We start from the raw sequence: 19,715 nt of genomic DNA, 5'->3' as shown, positions 1-19,715 counted from the left end.
AGGTGGTCTTTAGGGGGCCAAGGTGATCTGTGCTAGATTTATAGACTCACAGCCTTTTAGGAGCAGAAGAGTCTTTTCTACACCAGCTGGTAGAGTCTTTTTTACCTCAAAGGAAAGTCCAGTGAAAGGCTGAGAGAGGGGAAGCCATTTTCCACAGGCGCCTCCCCTGCTGGTAGAATTTGAGTGCCATTCCTTGTAAAAGTGAGCACTTCTTTCAGTTTCGGTAATGGAAACTGAACTCAAATTGATTTACCTAAAATGGGGTTGAGCTGGCTTCTAGTGTGGCTGAATCCGGGAGCACCACCAACATTGGCTTCAGACTTCTCTTTATCATCTCTTGGCTCTGATTTATTCAGTATCCGCTTCATTCTCAGGGAGACTTTCTCCTTATGGCAGGTTATGACAGTTCTAGGCTGACAGCCCCAGCAGAGAAGTTGAGCCCTCCTTCCTAATGGAGCAGAAGTCCCTGATCTGATGCTCACTGGGCTGCCTTAATTCTCATGTTCATCTGTGAACCAATCATTATGGCCAGAGGGAGGGATTGACCTGCTTTGGGTCCCAGAGCCTGTTAGGTGTTTGGATAAGACTGCTTTGAACCCCTTGGGCTGAAATGGAGAGGGTACATTCTCAAAAGGAAAACCAAAGTTCCCATCAAAAGGAGGGATGGATTCTGGGTAGACAAAGACAACATTGCTTACTTCCCAACCTTAGAACTTGTTCCAGTTTACCCTTGTCTCATCCACTAGGTGTGATTGAGCATCTTGTTCCTTGTTTTGCCCCATGCTGAACGCTACACATGTGTGATTCCCATGAACTGGGGGTTGCAGGGGGGTGAGGTATTCAGAACCCTGCCAGAATTTCTTGGAAAAAGAGGGAGAAGGCCTTTTCTAGTGCTACCATAACCATCTTATACAAAGATTGAAAGTGCTCTGCATGCTTCTTGCCCCTTACCCACTTTGTGGCTCATCATGAAGTTGAGAAGGTGTAGGTCGAAGAAGTTCTGGGAAGGGTAGGAGCACTGAGCTGGATGTTGGGAGGCTGGAATGCTGGTTCTAGCTCTGTCAGCAGTTAGCTGTGAGGCCTTGAGCCAGTCATTTGATCTTTGTTTCTTGGTTTCCTGGTCTAGAGGAGGGAATTTAGTTGGATAGTCCCTGAGGTATATTCTTCTAGTTCTTAATATTTAATGATAATTGTGCTTTGACAGAGAACTTAAGAATTTTATCTGTCCAAACAAGTGAAAGGTGGATAGATCTTGGACTCTGGGGAGACCAAGATACGACAAGAGCAGAGCAGCTGTAGTATTGAGCTGCTTCGTAGCTCCTGTGATCCTGACAGAAAGGTGGAGGTGTTGATGCTCACACAGAGAGTTTGAGCTCACCTGTCAGACCTAGTTTCTGGTCTTGGCTTTGCAGCTACTGAGTTATATGGCCTATGGTAAGTTATCTTTGTTTTTTTATTCTGTGAAATGAATGAATAGGATTACCTTAAGATAACCTTGGCTAGGCACGGTGGCTCACACCTATAGTCCCAGCACTTTGGGAGGCTGAGGTGGGAGGATCACTTGAGGCCAGGAGTTTGAGACCAGACTGGGCAATGTGGTGAGATCCTGTCTCTTCAGAAAATTATTAAAAAAAAAAAAATCAGGTTGGTGTGATGGCACATACCTGTAGTCCTAGGTCTTTGGGAGATTGAGGCAGGAGAATTGCTTGAGCTCAGGAGTTTGAGGCTGCCATAAGCTAAGATTGTGCCACTGCACTCCAGCCTGAGTGACACAGCAAGACCCTGTCTCTAAAAAAATGATAACCTACCACCTCTGTAGTCATGTGTCTGAACCAGTCATTGGGATCAGTTACTTACCATCTTAGAAACTTACGTATGAAGTAATGGGAAATTCGGTGAGAATCTGACTTGTATCCCTGTCCACAAGAAAGAGATGTTATAAAATTTATAATGGCTTTATTGAGATATAATTCACTTATATACAATTCATCTATCTGTTAAAATGTACAATTCAAGTTATTAGTATAGTCACAGAGTTGTACAACTATCATCACAATCATTTTAGAACATTTTCTTCATCCCCAAAAGAAATCCTGTTACCTGTAATCAGTCACTCCTCACCTCAGCCCTTGGCAACCACTAACACTGCATGTCTACTTCCTGTCTTTACAGATTTGCCTATTCTGGACATTTTATGTGAATAGAATCATATACTATGTGGTCTTTTGTATTAGGCTTTTTCCCTTAGCATGTTTTCAAGGTTCACCTATGTCATAGGTGTGATTTCTTTCTTTTCTTTTCTTTTTTTTTTTTAAATGAGACGGAGTCTTGCTCTGTTGCCAGGCTGGAGTGCAGTGGCACGATCTTGGCTCACTGCAGCCTCCACCTCCCGGGTTCAAGTGATTCTCCTGCCTCAGCCTCCTGAGTAGCTGGGACTACAGGTGTGCACCACCACACCCAGCTAATTTTTGTATTTTCAGTAGAGACGGGGTTTCACCATGTTGGCCAGGATGGTCTCTATCTCTTGACCTCATGATCTGCCCGTCTCAGCCTCCCAAAGTGCTGGGATTACAGGCGTGAGCTACCGCGCCTGGCGTGATTTCTCTTTATTGGCAAAGAACATTCCATTATATGGATAGACACTTTTATTTATCCATTTATCAGTTGGGCATTTGAGTTGTTCCTACAGTTTGGCTGTTACAAATAATGCAGCTGTGAATATTTGTGTACAACTTTTTATAAGGATATATATTTTCAATTTTCTTGACTGTGTACCTAGGAATGGTTTTCCAAAGCCATTACACCATTTTACATTCTCATCAGGAATGTTTGAGGGTTCTAATTTTTTCTATACCCTCACCCGCACTTGTTACTGTCAATCTTTTTTATTATAACCTTCCTAGTGGGTGTGAAGTGGTATCACATTGTGGTTTCGATTTGTGTTTCCCTAATGACTAATGATGAGCATCTTTTCATGTACTTCTTGGTCATTTCTGTACTTTTGCTGGAGAAATGTCTATTCAGATCCTTAGCCCATTTAAAATTGGGTTATATGTCTTTTTATTGTTGAGTTATAATAGTTCTTTATATATTCTGGATACTAGACTCAACAGATTTACAGATGTTTTCTCCCATTCTGTGGGTTGTTATCCATTTTCTTGATGGTATCCTTTGAAACACAAACATTTTAAATTCTGATGAAGTCCAGTGTATCTCTTTTTTCTTTTGTTGCTGTGCTTTTTGATTTGTGTCTTAAGAAGTCATTGCCTAATCCAAGGTCAGGCAGACTTATGGTTGCGCTATAAGAGTTTTACAGTTTAGCGCCTACGTTCATACCTGTGATCCATTTGTGTTAATTTTTTAAATTTTCTTTCTTTCTTTTCTTTCCTTCCTTTCCTTCCTTTTCTTTCTTTTCTTTCTCTCCTTCCTTCCTTCCTTCCTTCCTTCCTTCCTTCCTTCCTTCCTTCCTTCCTCCTTTCCTTTCTTTCCTCTCTTTCCTTTCCTTCCTCTCCTTCCTCCCTGTCTTCCTTTCTTTCTTTCCTTTTCTCTCGCTCTATCGCCCAGGCTGGAGTGCAGTGGCCCGATCTCAGCTCACTGCAAGCTCCCCCTCCTGGGTTCACACCATTCTCCTGCCTCAGCCTTCCGAGTAGCTGGGACTACATGCGCCCGCCACCATGCCTGGCTAATTTTTTGTATTTTTAGTAGAGACAGGGTTTCACCGTGTTAGCCAGGATGGTCTGGATCTCCTGACCTCGTGATTGGCCCGCCTCGGCCTCCCAAAGTGCTGGGATTACAGGCGTGAGCCACCGTGCCCGGCCCATTTGTGTTAATTTTTGAATATGATATGAGGTGGGTTAAACTTCATTTTTCTTTTTTTGAGACAGGATCTCTCTGTGTCACCAAGGCTAGACTGCAGTGGGGCGATCACAGCTCACTGCTGCCTCAACCTCTCTGGCTTAAGCGATCCTTCTGCCTCAGCCTCCTAAGTAGCTGGGACCGCAGGTGTGCACCACCAAACCTGGCTCATTTTTGTAAATTTTGTAGAGATGGGTTTTGCCGTGTTGCCCAAGCTAGTCTCGAACCCTTGGACTCAGGCAGTCTGCCTGCCTTGGCCTCCCAAAGTGCTGGGATTACAGATGTGAGTCATTGTGCCTGGGCTTTTTTTTTTTTTTTTTTTTTTTTTTGAGGCAGGGTCTTGCTCTGTAACCCAAGCTGGAGTGCAGTGGTGCTATCATGGCTCACTGCAGCCTTGACCTCCAGGGCTCAAGTGATCCACCCCACCTTAGCCTCCAGAGTAGCTGAGACTACAGGTGCACACCACCATGCCCGGCTAATTTTTGTATTTTTTGTAGAAGCGGAGTTTTGCCATGTTGGAAACTTTATTCTTTTGCATGTGGATATTCACTTGTCCCAGCACCATTTGTGGAAGAGACTATTCCTTCCCCATTGAATGGTTTTGGCATCCTCAAAAATCAGTTGACAGTTGTGAGGGTTTATTTCTGGACTGTTAGTTCTGTTTTACTCATTTGTAAGTCCATTCTTATGCTAGCACCACACTGTCTTGTATTTAGGTTTGAAATTGGGATGGAAGAGTTCTTTTCAAGATTTTGTTCTTTTTCAAGATTGTTTTGGCTATTCTGGGTCCCTTGCATTTCCATATGAATTTTAGAATCTGCTTGTCAGTTTCAGCCTCCAAGCTAGCTAGAATTTTGGCAGGGAATGCATTGAGTCCATAGATCAATTTGGGAATTACTGCCATCTTACCAATAGTAAACCTTCCAATCCATGACCATGGAATAGCTTTTGTTTATTTAGGTCTTCTTCAGTTACTTTCAGCAGTCTTTTTTAGTTTTTATGGTGTACATTTTGCACTTCTTTTGTTAAATTTATTTCTAACTTTTTTTGTTTTTGATATTGTAAATGGACTTTTCTTAATTTTATTTTTGAATTGTTCATTACAAGGATATAGAAGTCAAATTGATTTTTTAAATATTGATTTTTGTATCCTGCATTCTTGATGAACTCAGTTATTAGTTCTAATTTTGTTTGTGGATTCTTTAGGATTTTCTGTATTCAAGATTATGTCAATTGCAAATAGAGATAGTTTTACTTCTTCTTTTCTAAACTGGATGCCTTTTGTTTCATTTTCTTGCCTACTTACCTTAGATAGAACTTCTGGTACAATGTTGAATAGAAGTGCCAAGAGTAGACATCCCTGTCTACTCTGCCAAGAGTAGACATTCCCTAGATCATAGGGGAAAGCATTCAGTCTTTCAGCATTAAGAATGATGTTAGCTGTAGGTTTTGTAATAACTTTTGTCAGGTTGAGGAATTTTTCTTCTAGTTTGCTGAGTACTTTTAACTTGAAGGGGCATTGGATTTTGTCGTGCTTTTTCTGCATTTGTTGAGAAGACCATGTAGATTTTGTTCTTTATTCTATTGATATGGCCTGTTATAATAATTGATTTTTCATATATTGAGCCAACCTTGTATTCCTGGGATAAGACCCACTTGGCGATGATGATCCTTTTTATATTGTTCTAGATTCCGTTTGCTGGTATTTTGTTGAGGATATTTGTATTTATATTTTAGAAGACATACTGGGGTGTCTTACTTTTTTATGAAAGAATAATATGTTTACTCTCGTTAAGAACATCCCATTCTGTCCAGTAAAACTAAAGTCACAGCCATATGAAAGCAGGCCTGGAGTCATTGGTAAAGCTGCCTGGTTATCTGGTTCTTACCGTGTGGTAGACTGAGCTAATATGTCCCTCTCTGTCTTTACCAACATGTAAAAATGTGGTTAAATTATAACTTAATTGAGTTCATAGCTGAGTAAAATTCAAAACCTTTTCTATGGCCCCACAGTAGGCCCCCTGGTGCCTCAATGACGTTGTCTCTGAACCACTTACCTCCCCATCCCCTGATACAATCACACTGCGCTGACCTTCTTGCTTTTCCTCAGGTAAACTAGACATACTCCTGCCTCATGGCCTTTGCACTTGCTGTTGTCCTGGAACATTGTTCCCCTAGCCGTTCACATGGCTTGCTTCCTCACTCTTTTTAGGTCTGTGTTAAAATGTTGTCTGTTACAATAGAGGCTGTCCCTGGCTACCCCATATGAAATAATCCTTCCCCTTACCTCCTTGATGCTTTCTTCCCCTTGCTCTGCTTTACTTTTTTTCACAAAACATGTTCTTATTACTTGACATATTGTGTACTTGTTTTGTGTCTGTTGCCTTCTCTTCCCTGTCTTCTGCCCATCCCCCTGCCTTGCCCCATGTTAATTTGTTAAAGTCAGAGATCTTGTCTGTTTTGTTCACTGTTGTGTCCAGAATAGGGCCTGGATTATGGAAGATTTTTCAATAAATATTTGTTGACTGAATGAACTTGAAAGAAAGATAAATCCTCAAGTGCCAAAAATGTAGAGGGAACCTAACGCCTGAGTGGTATGCTAGTAACCTGAGCCTGGGAAAGTTACCAGATGCAGATATAGACCTTCATGCCTGGTGTCCAGGGCATTAGACTATCCCCATATGGGAACAAGAAGTTTGTGTGTAAATCTTCTAGCTAAGAAATTAATGTGAAAGTCTTAGAAGCAAACAATAACAGAACTGCTTGTACAAACCAGGACCCATCACATTCTCATAGATAAATAGCCTCTATTGAAGATAAGCTCTTAATAAAAGATCACAAAACGCAGAAGGAATGAACCACCAAGAGGGAGAGGCAGCAGACCTAGCAAACATGAGGGTTAGTCTCCCAAGATCTATTTGAAAGTATGGGAGAAATTATAAAATAAGGGCCTACAGTAATGAAGGCACAAAGAGAAGGCATAGAAACCAGAGTGAAAGAATAGGACACCATAAAGAAAGAACGGGCAGATGTGAAAAAGAACCAAATAGAACTTGTGTAAGGAAAAAACATTGAAAATAAGTTTTCTTAGTCTAGTTAAATAGGAGGTGTGAGAATTTATGAACTAGAAGCTGCAACTGAGAAGGTTAACCTGCCATGGAGATGTTTTACACCTGCAAGTTTTACATCAAACTTTTATTTATTCTGCCACTGATAATGGGGGTGAGAGTTCTTCTGACTCATGTTAGAGAACTGCTAAGTTAAGCGATGCCCCCTCTAACTGAGCCTTGCCACGTTTATTGTGGTCAAAGTCTGCAACTTCCTGTTCTTTCTCTCCTTAAGGGCGAATCACCAGGATTTTCAACTGAGAAATTTAAGAATAATTGAACCTAACGAGGTGACACACTCAGGAGACACAGGTGTGGAAACAGGTAATAATTTTGTCTGGAAATTAGATGGAACATCTGTAAAGGATTTTAGATCTCCACCCCAACCCCAGGTTGGGTGAGAAGAAGAGGGTAAGGAATTAGTAACAGATCATGACTGGGGGTTAGTATCTGGAAGTTAAAAACCATTTTATTTTTTGGCTTCCTAAGTGGTTGGTTACTGTTTCTATATATTTACCTTTTTTTTTTTTTTTTTTTTTTTTGAGACGGAGTCTCGCCCTTGGTCACCCAGCCTGGAGTGCAATGGCGTGATCTCGGCTCACTGCAACCTCCGTCTCCCGGGTTCAAGCGATTCTCCTGCCTCAGCCTCCGGAGTAGCTGGGATTACAGGCGCCCGACACCACGCCCAGCTAATTTTGTATTTTTAGTAGAGATGGGGTTTCTCCATGTTGGCCAGGCTGGTCTTGAACTCCCGACCTCAGGTGATCTGCCCGCCTTGGCCTCCCAAAGTGCTGGGATTACAGGCATGAGCCACTGCGCCCGGCCATTACCGTTTTTTTTTAAGGTAGTAAGTTAGAGAATTACAACTTTTTTTTTGTTGTTTGTTTTTTTCGTTTTCCATTTTTGTCAGAGTGGTGGTGGTGGAGAAGGAGATAGGTTATTATGGAAAATGTTCTCTATTTCTCTAATATAGTCCTTCATTATCTTAGAAATTAGCTTTCAATTTTGATCATAAGATTGCAAAATGAGAAAAGCTTGTAATATATTATTGTCCTTTATAAATTGAGTGTGCATATAAGAAAGTCTTTTTGGGAAATATTTCTTGGCTGTCCCTTCTCCCCAGAACTGGTTAATTGTCTGATGGGTTGCCAGAAACCTGAATTCTGAAAAGTGGTGTATTACTGTATTTCTATCCCATGTAAGCCAGTACTGCTCTAACGACTACTAAGGAGAACCATGTGTGTTTTTTTTTTAGCTGACTGAAAAATTGATCTCTTGAAGTACATAAGAAACCATGCCCGTCTAATCTCTGTTTGGAAGATCAGTGCTATAATTGCATGCAATTTTAGATCCCTTTTCTTTAAAAAATGTAGATGTATCCAACACATTTTGGACCATATTAGGAGGTAGCAGAGGAAGGAGGAAAAAGAGAAAGTAAAGAAAGGAAAAAAGTGATGGAATCATCAAACTTAGAGTTGGAAGATAACTTCTTTTTCTTTTTGTAATGTATGAGGAAATAGAGGTTAGGTAGCTTCAGTTGCCTGAGGTTGTAGATCCCAGCTGGAAACTGGAGCTCACTTGTTTTGCTTCTGTTGGTCTTAGAACACTTTAAGGCTCTATTATGTCCCCCAGCTAATATGGTGTAATAGAGCATGGACTTGGGAATTGCATAGACCTTGAGTCCCGGTTCCTGTTGAACCAGCTGACTTTGGGCAAGTACTTAACTCCTTTTAACTCCTGTTCCTTTATGTGTAAAATGAGAATAGTGAAACCTCCCTTGGAGGATTGTTGTGAGAATTAGCCACTAATGTATGTAAAGCCCTTAGCGTTCCCTCAGCTGTGCAACAGAGAAACAAACCACTACCTGTAAAGCTATTGATGCTGGAAGAGCATCTGTGCCCGTGTTAAGATGCTGAAATTGAAGTAAACTGGCCCCTTCCATTCTTATAACGAGACTTGGGAATTCCAGCTGGTGCTTCAGATCCAGATTCAAATATTTCTTGAGCTCCTGCAGTGTAATAGATGCTGTGCATGGTGCTTTCACACACGTTATCATGTTTAATTTGCCTGGCCACCAGTGAGGTAAGTATGGTGTGCTTTTCATGTACAATCAGTGAAAAATCTTGTTTGTGATAAAGGCTGAAGGTGTGGGAACTTTTTTCTAAAAGCAGACCTGTATGTGCAAGACTTTTAAGTGAGTCATTCTCTGTAAGGCATAGTTTGAAAATACCTGGCAGTGTATGGGCTAATGTTTCATCGTGGACTAGGCCTGTTGCTCTTGGCTTCCTACTTTGCTGCATACTTTGCTTAGCTCTTGGCTGTTTCTAACATTTCTGAAAAGTCATAGGATGTGGAATGAGCAGATGTCATAATACAGCACCTTGCAAGAGCCTGTCACTGAAGATTCATTACTGTTCATTGAGACTGAAAAGATCATAGATCCAATGTTGTGAATTTGATTTAGCCATCTTTGAGTGAGCATATGTATATGTTAATTGTAGATACATGGATACAGAGATGACATCATCCCTGCCTTCCGGAGAAGTGGTATACACACCTGTTTACACAATTTATCACATTGCATTTATGGTTAGTTGTGTGTCTAACTCTAATAACATTAAACATTTACGTGACATTTGTTATGTGCCAGGTACTGTTTCTAAGTGCCATATGTATAGTAACTCATTTACTCCTTATACAAATTATGAGGGTCATCAGCTACAACTTTCACTTCCTCCGTCTTGGCTGCCTTTTCAACCAGTGCCACCTCAATGGCTAGGACTTATATAATTGCACCAACTTTGTTCTCTCCTTAGCTCCAGCTGCTCACTCATTCAATCACTTTCCATCACCTGTTTTCCTCGTGGGTACAGCTGCCTCAACCACCAGGGCCCACTGTATTCACTTCAGTGGTAGCTGCCTCACTGCCTCAGCCATTGCCTGTTGCTATCTTCTTCACCTTCACTGTTGCTGCCACTGCCCCTTACCACATCCTAACTATTGGTTATGGTATTGGGACTTCTTTCATCATGTCTAATATTGATGATAAAGAAGTAGCTGCATTTCACCCAGAACATGAATGTGATGGGCCTGAAGGATGAGGAAGTAGGAAGAGGGAAAGTGTTGAGTGTTGATGGGGGTAGGTAGCATTGTGGAGGGGAGTGTCAGTGAGACTGATAAAGCTGATGATTCTGTGGGGGTCTGATATGCCAGTCACCAGGGGAAACGTGATGATGTGATGGTGGTAGTGATGAAGATCAGAATGTGGGAATGAGGAGGCAGGTTGTGATGACCAGGAAGCAGAGGATGTTTTTGAACAGATCCAGTTTGTTTTTGTTGGTTTTTAGTTTGCAGTTGAAGATTTTGTGCTCATGATTGGTTGTGTTAACGTTATTGATGAAGTTAGTGACTGATAATATTGATACTACAATCAGCACTAAACACCCAGTCAGTGCCACCAAAATCCTTAAGTCAGAATGTACCTGAATGGAAGGCAGAGTCTATAAAGAAATAAATGATCTTGAAAGAAAGTATATTAGACTCTTATATTTTTGCATTTTAAAACTCCTGAAGCCAAGGCTGTACTCCAGACCAGTTAAGTCAGATGTTTCCCGGATAGTCCTAATGTGCAGCCGGTGTTGAAGTCCTGCTCCTAAAGAAAGCTTCATTTTTGCTTGACTGTTTTTAAGAATGATAACTTGCTCAGAAATATGGTTTGAAAACACAATAAATCTATTCTGAAGCTCCTGAAAGATATCAGAGTAAAATTTTTAGATGCTGGCAAGCTTGGGAGATCACAATGGGCTTTATTTTGAACCCCCAATGGAGGTGTTGACATATAAACTTGGATCAGACCAGATACTTCCGATCCCTTTTTCTCTGATAGGTGAGAAATTATAGGCCCAGTAGATTAGATGAAAGGATAGCTGGATGTGGTGGTGTGTACCTGTAGTCCCATTTACTTGGGAAGCTGAGGCGGGAGGATCACTTGAACCCAGGAGTCCAGCCTGGACAATGTAGTAAGACCCCGTCTCCCCTCAGAAAAAAAAAGAATGCCCCTCTGAACAATATTCAGAAGCAGGTGTAATGCAAGGAACATGGATATGCTTGAGTTATGAGTAGGACAGTTTCCATTGACTCTTCCTTTGAGTACTTCTCTCTTCTGAGACTCCTGAGGGTGAGCCCTAAGGCCTGCTTTTGAAGTTACCCTTGCTGCAGATGATAAGTGGGGCACTTTTTCTAGCTCAAGATCAGTATGGTACCCCATAGGGGATTCTATTGGAGATCACCATAACAACTGAGGCATAGAAGCCTAAGGTGCTGGTGATGATGAAAAGGAAGAAGCAAATGAGTATGTTAAAGAAAAAGATCCAAAAAGGACCTATGCCCAGCAGGGTTTAAGCTACAGCAAGTCAGGATGTCAATCCTTGAAGATCACCTCATGTAATTGTCCTGATTTAACTCTGTGTTACTTACAGAGTTATGTTACAATGTTTTTGATTAAGTAAAATATTTTTGTTAAAAAATGAGTTGGCAAACTCCAAAACACCAAAAACACCAAATGAGTTGGAATCTTATGTCCACCTAAAACCTGCGCACAGATGTTTATAGCAGCTTTATTCATGATTACCAGAACCTGGAAACAACCAATATGTCCCTCAGCAGGTGAATGGATAAATGGTGGTACATCCAGACAATGGAGTATTATTCAGGGCTAAAAAAATGAGCTATCAAGCAATCAAAAGACATAGAGGAACCTTAAATGCATATTGTCTTTTTTTTTTTTTTTGAGACAGAGTTTCACTTTTGTTGCCCAGGCTGGAGTGCAATGGTGTGATCTCGGCTCACCACAACCTCTGCTTCCTGTGTTCAAGCAATTCTCCTGCCTCAGCCTCCTGAGTAGCTAGGATTACAGACATGTGCCACCATGCCCAGCTAATTTTGTATTTTTAGTAGAGATGGGGTTTCTCTATGTTGGTCAGGCTGGTCTTGAGCTCCCAACCTCAGGTGATCCACTAGCCTTGGCCTCCCGAAGTGCTGGGATTACAGGTGTGAGCCACTGTGCCTGGCTTAAATGCATATTCTTAAGTGAAAGAAATCAATCTGGAAAAGCTATGTATTGTATGTTTCTAACTGTATGACATTTTAGAACAGGCAAAACTATGGAGACAGTAGAAAAGCTCAGTTATTGTCAGGGGTTAGAGGAGAGGAGGAAGGAGGAATGAATAGGCTGCATGTGCATATAGAATTTTCAGGGCAGTGAAAGTACTCTGTGTGATACTATAATGGTGGATACATGCCATTACACATTTTTCAAAACCCATAGAATGTACAACACCACGAATGAATGCAGGAGTAAGCTGTGGACCTAGGGTGATGATGATGTGTTAATGTAAGTTTATCCATTTTAACAAATGTACTACTCTGGTTGGGGATGCAGATAGTGGCAGGGGGCTGTGTGTGTGTTGGGGCTGGAGCTACATGGGAACTCTGTATTTTCTGCTCAGTTTTGCTGTGAAACTATAACTGCTGTAAAAAATGAAGTCTATTAAAAATGAGTTGGAAAAACTCATTATTCTATTTTGAATTCTAATAGTATAGTTTTGTGCCAGTATATGGGATATAGTGAAATATGCATGATCACTATTCTGTAATTGGCTCCTTCTGAAGTTGTTTTGTTATGTAGACATAGGACTACAGCTATGATGTTTATCAGAACATTAACTAATATCAGTGATTGTTGAGAAAAGGTCTTTTTGAAGAACCAACTAAAGTGGTTAAGTCAGCTTGTATCATCTGTGCTTCCACTTAGTGAGTACAAGAGACTATTCCTGACTATAGATATAGATGAAACAAGTTTAAGAATTTCTAGTAGGACCAGAGTTAACATCTTTAACATTTCATTTTAATTAGTTTTATATTTCTATTCCTATTTTGTATTTTCTAAAGCTGGTGATTCCAGCTCTGGTTTTATTTGAATGGTAGACTCCCCTGGAGCCTTGGGACTTCATTTGAAAACCTTGGGTCTCATCCACTCCCGCCATACTTTATTTACTTATTTATTTATTTTTTTGAGACAGAGTCTCACTCTGTTGCCCAGGCTGGAGTGTAGTGGTGCAATCCTGGCTCACTGCAAGCTCTGCCTCCCGGGTTCACGCCATTCTCCTGCCTCAGCCTCCCGAGTAGCTGGGACTACAGGCACCCGCCACCACGCCTGGCTAACTTTTTTGTATTTTTAGTAGAGACGGGGTTTCACCATGTTAGCCAGGATGGTCTCGATCTCCTGACCTTGTGGTCCGCCTGCTTTGTCCTCCCAAAGTGCTGGGATTACAGGTGTGAGCCACCGTACCCGGCCACTCCCGCCATACTTTAAAGAGGAGAACACAGAGCACTGAGGCCCTGGTCCCCTTCTCCCTTGCACAGCTGGTTGGTAGCAGGTATTCACTAGAAGATAAGACTTTTGACTCCTAGTGGACGGAACTTTCTACTCTAAATCTGTAGCTGGATATTTAACAAAAGGTTTATAAAACATACTCTTTTAAAGCAGTCAAATTTAAAAAGCAGAAAAATACAAGAAGACAATAATTACTCCAAATTTACTTACCCAAAGGTAACCACTCTTAACACTTGGGTGACTGTCCTTCTAGAAACTTCTCTTTGCATATATACATACACAGTTTTAAATAAATAAGAACAATCTATATTTTTTTCCTTTGTCATCTGTTTGTTTTATTTTGTTTTTTGAGACGGAGTCTTGGTCTTTTGCCAGGCTGGAGTGCAGTGGTGTGGTCTCAGGTCACTGCAACCTCCACCTCCCGAGTGCAAGTTATTCCCCTGCCTCAGCCTCCGGAGTAGCTGGGACTACAGGCACGTGCCACCACGCCTGGCTGATTTTTTATATTTTGTAGAGACGGGGTTTCACCATATTGGCCAGGATGGTCTCGATCTCCCGACCTTGTGATCTGCCTGCTTTGGCCTCCCAAAGTGCTGGGATTACAGGCGTGAGCCACTGCGCCCAGCCTGTCATCTGTTTTTAATCACCCACAAGTGTTGTCTAGGTATCTTTCCAAATAAAATATATAAGTCTATGTAATTCTTTTCTAGGTCTGTGTAATTTTTAATGAGTACACAGTATACTGTTGTACATATTATAGTTTATTTAACTGACCATACACTTCTCCTGTGTTTTTCTACTATAAACAAAGATAAACACCTAAATTTCTGTGTACTTATCTCCTATTCTTGAATAAAATCCTAGGAGTGAAAGAGGTAACCAGTCAAGTTGGAAATGGTTAGTAGCTGAACTTTTCTGGCCACAAATGGCTATTTGGAGGTAGTATTTAAGAACTGTGAACATTAGTGTTTCTGGCAGCTTTGGTCTTGGTCTGGTGGTAGGGTGGTCAATTTGAAGACCTAACTGGGAGTGGGGCAGAACGTGGAAGGCACGGCACTTCTCTCTGTGGCCCACTTCGAACTGGACATTGAATTGCTGGGGGCAGGCTGGTTTGAAATAAGCTCTCCTGTTGTTGCAGACGGCAGAATGCCTCCAAAGGTGACTTCAGAGCTGCTTCGGCAGCTGAGACAAGCCATGAGGAACTCTGAGTATGTGACGGAACCGATCCAGGCCTACATCATCCCATCGGGAGATGCTCATCAGGTACTGCATGGCAATGGGCCTCTCCTTTCTTTTCAGTCTTTTTTCCCCAGCCCTAATGTGTTTGTAGGATTCTAATTGTCAACCCACAAACAAGGCCACAACCAAGCCCTTCCAGGGCTTGCTATGGGGATCTGTGTCCAATAGGTCTCACTGAATGCTTGTGGATTGGCCCTAGCTTCCTTGATTCCAGTGACTTAGCCATCTTTCAATGAAGAGTTAGTGGGCAAATTAAGGGACAGAAGTTCTGGAACTTTCTGTTGCTGGCATACTCCACATCTCCTCTGCCACACTCTGTTCCTAGCAGAATTGTTTGCCCTGTCTCTCTTTTGCCCAATCCAGGAGAGTTGGAGAGGCAGAGACCTCATGTGATAGGGTTGACGGGCGGTAGGGTAAAAGGATTCTAGGATCCACTATGAAGTCATTGAGTCAGCAAGTGTTTGAGTGCTTACACTGTGGTTATGGTGCTGTAGGGTGCAAAGATGAATTTAAGGTTGAATGTCTGCTCTCACTAGGCTTATGGTTTAGTGAGAGATGAAATAATATAAGAGTGCTATTCTTCCACAGAATCATCTATAAGTACAGTTTTTCCCAGCCTTTACTTATGTATAAGGCCCTACCCATCTCAGGTATTAGACATGATATAGAGATGAGGATTGTTCCTGGTTTTAAGAAGCATACAGCTTAATAATGGAGTTTAGATGTACATGCACATACCTGTATTGTAAGGTAAAATGTGGTAAGTGTGATCAAGAAAATCTGGACAGAAGGCTGTGGAAGTTTGAGGGTGAGAGGGGAAGATGATGAAGAGCTTCATGGCACAGGGGAGACACTTGAATTGGACCTTGAAGGATGGGTGGAGTTTGGGTAAATAGAGGGATGGGGTGGAGGAGGAGGAAAGAGGTTCTAGGTAAAAGTATTAGTGGCAGCAAAGGCAAAGAAACAGGGAAGCTTCGGATGCTCTTCAGAAACAGTGGGACAGGTTTCCCTGGCAAGAGACCAGGGAAGTAAAAAGCAGTGGTGGGAAATAAAGCTGTTGTTACAGGATTCTTCAGTTGCAGGTAATAGAAACTGCCTTGAGATACCTTGAGCAATAAAAATGCTTTATAAGGATTCAAGGGCAGAGCCACCATATTGGCACAACTCCAGATTATGAATGGTGCTCTCAGAGTTATGCATGTCAGGGCCTCAGATAGGGTGTCTTGGGGAACATGAGGGCAGGAATGTAGCAGGCCCTCAAGAAGAACTGGGACGGGAGGGTTTTTAGGTCTTGCTGCATATCAGTTTCTCTTTTTCAGCCAACTGGTTGGGTCATATAAACCTGACAACACCTACATTTATATCTTTTCCTCTCTTACCTTCAAGATACCAGATTGAACTAGAACCTTAATCCCCCAAATTCAAAGTCCAGGATGAGAACTTGATTGGTATATGTAGCAACTTGGTTCTGCATGGTCCTGGTTACTCTGTGTGTGTGCACGTGTGCGTGTCTGTGTCTGTGTGTGTGTCTGTGTGATGTCAGACATGAGTAATGGGGGTCCACCAGTCCACCATGATGGAGGGGGTGGTAGATAAGGGTATTTCTGTAAGTTGAGCAAAGATCACAAAACATGTCCATTCTGGCTGGCTGACTTCCTGCCTCTCCCCAGAGGTCCTGGTCTACATGGTTGCGACAAGGTCAGGCCTGTATTAACCTGGGAACAACTCAACCTCAAGACTGGATCTCTGCCTGGAGACATGGATTTCCTGGCCTTAGGAGCAAATGAAGGGCTTGAAATGAATAAGCAAAGGGATCGGATATTTGAGGCAACAGTATGAAGTTTAGGATACTTTGATGTTTAGAACAGTGTTCCCCAAACTGTGTGTGTTCTTCAGTATTCCTGTTGTGTCTTGTAAGATGCTCTACAAAAAATATATTTGTTAGTTGAGAAAATAGTGAAATGAGCTGAACAGTGTTTTTTTTATTGTGGTGAAAAATGTATAATATGACATTTATTTTAACCATTTAAAAATGTACAATACTGTAGTGTTAAGTACATGCACATATTGTTGTGCAACAGATCTCTAGAACTTTTTCATCTTGCAAAACTGAAACTTTATATCCATTAAACAGCTCCTCCCAGTCTCTCTCCTCCCCTCCTATCCCTGGCAACCACCATTCTACTTTCTCTTTCTAAGATTTTGCTGGGCCAGTCACGGTGGCTCACGCCTGTAATCCCAGCACTTTGGGAGGCCGAGGCAGGCGGATCACGAGGTCAGGAGTTGGAGACCAGCCTGACCAACATGGTGAAACCCCATCTCTACTAAAAATACAAAAATTAGCCAGGCTTGGTAGCACGTGCCTGTAATCCCTCTGCTCAGGAGGCTGAGGCAGGAGAATTTGCTTGATCCTGAGAGGCGGAGGTTACAGTGAGCCGGCCGAGATTGCAGCACTGTACTCCAGCCTGGGTGACAGAGCGAGATTCCGTCTCAAAAAAAAAAAGTTTGCCTGCTTTAGATAACGCATGTAATTGGAATCATGCAGTATTTGTCTTTTTGTGACTGGCTTATTTCACTTAGTATAGTGTCCAAGGTTCATCCATGTTGTAACATATGACAGGATTTCTTTCTTTTATAAGGCTGAATAATATTCCATTTTATTTAGAGACTTTTTTTTTTAACCTGTTCATCTGTGGATGGTCATTTCAGTTTTTTCCACCTCTTGGCTATTGTGAGTAATGTTGCAATGAACATGGGTTTGCAAGTATCTTTTTGAGATCCTGTTTTCCGTTCTTTTGGATATATGCCCACAAGTGAGATTGCCAGATCATATGATCCTTCTATTTTTAATTTTTGGGGGAACTTCCATACTGTTTTCCGCAGCACCTGTACTATTTTGCATTCCCACCAATGGTACACAGCATTCCAGTTCTTCCACTTCCTCACCAACACTTGCTATTTTTTGTTTTGTTGTGAGGTGATGGCTCATTGTAGATTTGATTTGCATTACCTGATGGTTAGTGATGTTGAGTATCTTTTCATATGCTTTTTGGTCCCATTTGTATATGTTCTTTGGAGAAAATGTCTATTCAAGTCCTTTGCCCCAATGAGTTTCATAGCTGCAGGACTTCTCAGGTCCTTTAATATGCTGATGTGCACTCTGTACCTCTAAGGAGGGGATAAAGTATTCAACATTTTTCAGACTTAAATGTCCATGGAATTTTCCCAGTTATTTCAGGGGTGGGGTGGGAGAATCTAGTGTTTCATGGAATACCTTTATATGTTGTTCTATGATAGTACTTTTCATCCGATGATGGGTCTTGCATGTAGAGGTGGATGAAGGGAGAGGTCAGAGTGAGAGGTGTATTCAGGCACCAGCTCACTGGCTGTTCAGCCTGGCAGAATATAGGAAAAGTAGAATATCAAGCTGGAATCGGGGTGGTGGCATGTGAGGAAGCCATGAGGCTGGGTGCATAACTGTTAGATCTAGTAGGCAGTGGGAAGGTAAGGATAGACTTGGTGAGGTTCGTCTGTGTTCATTAGAATAGACAAATAAGATTGGTCAACTTCAGGCTGGGTGTGGTGGCTCACGCCTGTAATCTGAGCATTTTGGAAGGTTGAGGCAGGTGGATCACCTGAGGTCAGGAGTTCGAAACCAGGCTGGTCAACATGTGAAACCCCTTCTCTGCCAAAAAATACAAAAATTAGCTGGGCGTGGTGGCTCATGGCTGTAGTCCTGAGTACTTGGGAGGCTGTGGTGGGAGAATCGCTTGAACCCAGGAGGTGGAGGTTGCAGTGAGCTGAGATTGCGCCACTGCACTCCAGCCTAGGCAACAGAGCAAGACCCTGTCTCAAAAAAAAAAAAAAAAAGATTGACCAACTTCATATGAAGCAAAGTATCATCTTGACCAAGGACTGGATGAGGAAGTAGGCTGGCCACTGTGATTTGAGCCTGAGTTATGGTATGAGTCGTAGGTAGCTGAGGAGCTGGGCACTCCCCCATTTAAGAAGGGCAGACCATTGCCTTGTCTTCAAGGAATTTTGTTTTTTCTTTTCTTTGGGCCCCTCTGATGAGCTCTTCCTTGTTTCCTGTCAGTCCTAGGCCTCAGCCTTTGGATGTGGGCTTCGTGTCACCTGGATTCTCTGCTGGATTCACCAGTGGCATTTTTAATTTTCTGCCCTTCAAGTATTGGACAGTGCCCTAGGCTGATTTGATTGCAGTCACCCTGTTAGTGTTGAGCAGATGGTGGTTCCCGCAACTGGAGCACATGATGATTATGTAGCAGTTGGTTTGGGCAGTTCTGTAGGTCCCCTGGCACAGTTGTCTGAAATTGGGGCCCTCCTCCGAAAGGGTTCTCACAGGTCATCATGGAGCCTCAGCTGAAGACTCCTAATAGCTCTACTATTTGTGAATCTTTACCTCCAGGGGAGGCGTCAGTGTACAGAAAGATTCGACCTGCTAATGTTACTTGAATTAAGAGTTGAAGGTTTCTGGTTAAGGGTGTGTTGGAAGCTTTGTAGTCTTTGTATTTCAGTTTCAGTTTTCTTTTGCCTGGAGTTAGGATATTATCTGTGTGTTTACTAGTAGGAGACACCGACATCTTATAGCTGAGTCAAGTTTATCTTGATGTTCTTGGTCCTGGGTGCTGTTCTTTTGCCAGCTTTTTTTGTTTGTTTGGTCATCATAAAGCTGATTTTTGGACACCCTGACTGATACTTAAAAATGTTCTATCTTTGACAGTAGGTGTGGCCTATTACACCCGAAGCAATTCCTTCTGGGAGTGGCAGTGAGGCCATCTAAGCCACAGGGGATGTTCCAGGCTTTCCCTCAGCTCTTTATCTCCTACTAATGATCCTGCAATATCAGAATTAGATGGCTTTTCCCTCCATGAGGAAACTGAGGCTCTAATCTCAGACAGATGTGTTTTGTAGCAACATCCTGAAAATACAAAATGTATCAAGCTTGCTCGGTGTTAGCTGTTGCTCTTATTGCAGAAGTCACTGTTTAGACTTCACAGACTTACATTTTTGCACTCTTGCTGTCCTTCCATCTTCATCACCCCTCTCCACTCTTTCTTTTATAATCTTAACTGTCATTTCTATTGCTGTAGCTTAGCTGT

General features: G+C 42.1%; 1 protein-coding gene across 5 annotated transcripts in view; it reads left to right on the top strand.

The window, feature by feature from the left end:
- The window catches only part of XPNPEP1 (X-prolyl aminopeptidase 1), a 58,880-nt gene that overhangs the window by 1,249 nt on the left and 37,916 nt on the right, over positions 1-19,715 (top strand). For 3 of the 5 annotated variants that reach the window (XM_009459175.4, XM_063780354.1, NM_001280330.1), the window contains 2 exon segments: positions 7,198-7,286; positions 14,495-14,619. In XM_009459175.4, the coding sequence (XP_009457450.1) occupies positions 7,198-7,286; positions 14,495-14,619 (214 nt within the window). 5 annotated transcript variants of the gene reach the window in all.

The sequence above is a fragment of the Pan troglodytes genome, chromosome 8 (genome assembly GCF_028858775.2).
Source record: "Pan troglodytes isolate AG18354 chromosome 8, NHGRI_mPanTro3-v2.0_pri, whole genome shotgun sequence".
Taxonomy (NCBI): domain Eukaryota; kingdom Metazoa; phylum Chordata; class Mammalia; order Primates; family Hominidae; genus Pan; species Pan troglodytes.
This window is presented reverse-complemented; position numbering and strand designations above follow the sequence as displayed.